The sequence below is a fragment of the Phragmites australis genome, chromosome 10 (assembly GCF_958298935.1).
Source record: "Phragmites australis chromosome 10, lpPhrAust1.1, whole genome shotgun sequence".
In the NCBI taxonomy this organism is placed as follows: Eukaryota; Viridiplantae; Streptophyta; class Magnoliopsida; order Poales; family Poaceae; genus Phragmites; species Phragmites australis.
In genome coordinates, this window is record NC_084930.1 from 29,476,053 (window position 1) to 29,479,394 (window position 3,342).

Consider the following 3,342-nt stretch of genomic DNA (forward strand, 5'->3'; position numbering starts at 1 on the left):
AAGGCGGCATTCCAATAGCTCAATAGGTACCTCTCCTCCGCTCCTGTACTGAGCACGCTTCGACCCAACGAGGAGCTTTTGCTCTATGTTGCCTCAACACCACAAGTTGCGAGCGCGGTCCTGGTCATCAAGCGGGTAGGTCTCCAGCGACCAGTATATTATGTCAGTGAGGTCCCGCATGACACAAAGGCTCGGTACCTACATGCTCAAAAACTGCTATATGCCATTCTAATGGCCTCTTGCAAGCTCAGACACTATTTTCAGGCTTATAGAATCAAGGTGATTTCCTCGTTCCAAATTAGGAAAATTCTTAATAATAGAGATGCAACAGGAAGAACAACAAAGTGGGTAGTAGAACTCGGGAGATTCGATCTCCAGTTCATCCCCCGAACGTCTATCAAGTCATAGGTGTTGGTCGATTTTGTAGCCAAGTTATTGTCCTTCGAGCCCAAGCAGGTACAACGATCGGAGGTAAACAAATACCGGACCATGCACTTTGATGGATTGTTCACACTAAAGGAAGACGTGGCTGGAGTGGTTTTAACCTCACCTATCGGCGACATCCTTAGGTACGTAGTTCAATTATATTTTCCAGCCACTAATAACACTGCTGAATATTGGAGCCTCTTGTCTGGAATGCGAGCAGCCTAAACACTTAGAATTAACAACTATTGACGATATGAGACTCGTTACTAGTCATGAACCAGGTGCAAAAGGAGTTTCAATGCTCTGACCCAACAATGGCGGCATACCTCGCCGAAGTGGAAAGATTAGAGCGACGCTTCGTCAACTTTGAGGTCAAACACACTCCTCACAAGGACAACTTACTAGCCGATGAGCTGGCCCGTCTAACTTCTTCTCGTGAACCTGTCCCGCTCAGATTCTTTGAAAAAGGCTCTCACGACAATCCACCGCGGTCTCATGCCAAGGTGCCCTTAGGACTTTTTCACGTCTGGATTGAGCTTGAATTCAGATTGGATTTGGGTCTGCTGGCAACTAGGGCTCGAGGTCAATCTCCTCCTTACGCTGGGATTGGTGAAAGATGGCGCGGGCCATGTGTTCTCAAGGGTCATGCAGACTGATTTTGACAGCCACAAGGCATACTCCGGCTCGGGCATGAAGGCTTCTCCACACGGTCACCTGTTGTCGTCCATGTGACGGACGGGAGCAGAGAAGGGAGGAGGCGAGAGGCAGAAGAGAAGGAAGTAGGTCGGGCTGATGCGCGTGACTGGGCCAAGTCGGTCGGGTTCGGCCCAATCGAGAGGGAGGCTTAGAAGAGGGTGACCGGGCTGGGCTGTCGAGCCGAAACGGAAAGGGAGGAGGGCTTGGGCTGCGGTTTAGGTAGCCGGTCCGAGATGGCTTTCCCTTTTCTTTTCTTTTTCTTTTTCTTTTTCTTGGTATTCTCTCATGTATATACATACATATATGTGTATGTCACATACACTCATTATATAAGCACACATGAAGCAGTCAAACAATTCAAGCAACATTTATTTATAAATATATACATATATAAATATATACTTATATATATATATGTTTATACACATATATACATAGCCATGTATGTATGTACCTAAGTATGTATACATATATATACTTAGGATTTTTGTTTACTTTTGAAAAAGTTTTATTTCATTTATAATATAATTTTTATTTTTTTTGGTTCAGAACTTTAGGCTGTTACAAGAAGGTGCCTTTACATTTTTGCAAACAATAATGCGTAACTACTTCACTATGCGAGCCGGCTCAACACTACGGATTTGGTGAAACTGAATGTGAGCACCATGTGCAAGCATGTGCTTCGCACCAAATAAAATCAGCAAATGATGGCCATCATGTGGGCATGTTGTTGTTCTCCATCATTACATAGAGCAACTCAGCTCAGCAGGTGAGCATACACTACGATGCAAGACGCCACCCCATTCCCAATGGACCCGGACGACAAGGTGTTACACGACTTCCTCCCTTTCATCCGGCAATACAAGAGCGGCCGCGTCGTTCGCTGCCTCAACACCGAGACCGTCCCCGCCGGCACTGACACCGCCAGCACCAGCGTGTCATCCAAGGACGTTGTCATCAACACGAGCTCAGGTATCTGGGTGCGCATCTACCTCCCGGCGTTCCCCGCCGGCGGGCGCCGCGACAAGCTCCCCGTCGTTGTCTACTACCACGGCGGCGCCTTTGTCGTCGGCTCAACGGCTCAGCAACCCACGCACCTCTACCTCAACAGCCTCGCGGCTGATGCCAACGTTCTCATCGTCTCTACCGAGTACCGCCTCGCGCCGGAGCACCCGCTGCCGACGGCGTACGAGGACTCGTGGGAGGGCCTCAAGTGGGTGGCGTCCCATGCGACCGGCGAAGGGTCCGAGCCCTGGCTCGCCGAGCACGGGGACCTGTCACGCGTGTTCTTGGTGGGGGTCAGCGCCGGGGGCAACATCGCGCACAACGTGGCGGTGCGCGCCGGCGCACACCGCCTCGGCGTGGACATCAAGGGGATGCTTGTGGTCCACCCCTTGTTCAACAGGGAGGCAGGCATTGGCGGAGAGGCATCGGTGGACAGGGCACGGAAGGCGAAGTCCGACGCGTTCTGGCGGTTCCGGTGCCCTGGCACGCCGGGGCTCGACGACCCGCTGTGCAACCCGTTCTCAGAGGCCGCGGGCGGGAGCGCGGCGCGCATTGCGTGCGGACGCGTGCTCGTCTGCGTCGCCGAGAAGGACGTGCTCCGGGACGCGGGCGTCTGGTACTACGATAGCCTCAGGGCGAGCGGCTACCGCGGCGAGGTGGAGCTGCTCGAATCCGTGGGCGAGGGACACGTCTTCCACTACACCAACCCGGGGTGCGAGCAGGCGCGGGTGCTGCATGCGCGCGTCGTAAGCTTCCTCCGCGATGAATGAGTGCACGTCAGTACGGGTCTGTGTCCGTGCCAAGCTCCGAACTTTGGCGTGATGGAACTACTCGGATGCTTGTGAATTGTGATGTGGGGACGTGTTGAGGGCTGTCTACTTGTTTCCGAGTTCTGGTTAATGAGCTGTGTGAGTTGTGACAATCAGAACAGTTTCCTTTCTCATTCTTGTCTCCCGCCTAGTGCGGCTTGACAGTACATAAAGTGGCGCAAAATATCTTTTTTTAACGAATGGCAGAGCTTCGTGACGCACTATTTTGGAGGGATGGAAATTGTATAAGGTCCGCTCTCAGGTAACCCGCGTGAGACCTTCATCGCACCCTTCACGCTGCGATCGGACGGCGCACGTGTGGGCTGCGCACGGGAGACACGTGTCGAGCAGCGACAAGGGTCTCCACGGAGGACCTACCCTTATACAATTTCCTTCCATTTTGGAG

The 3,342-nt window shown here is 52.5% G+C and overlaps 1 protein-coding gene across 1 annotated transcript; it reads left to right on the plus strand.

Moving 5' to 3' along the window:
• The first annotated feature begins 1,802 nt into the window (after nt 1-1,802).
• On the plus strand, nt 1,803-3,133 carry LOC133931163 (tuliposide A-converting enzyme 1, chloroplastic-like). Its single transcript, XM_062377976.1, has one exon. It carries the CDS (start codon nt 1,908-1,910, stop codon nt 2,895-2,897), a length of 990 nt encoding a protein of 329 aa, XP_062233960.1. The 5' UTR covers nt 1,803-1,907; the 3' UTR covers nt 2,898-3,133.
• Nucleotides 3,134-3,342: the final 209 nt, after the last annotated feature.

Bases quoted from the DNA above. Each gene is read 5' to 3' on its own strand.
- LOC133931163 (XM_062377976.1), top strand. From the start codon at position 1,908: ATGCAAGACGCCACCCCATTCCCAATGGACCCGGACGACAAGGTGTTA.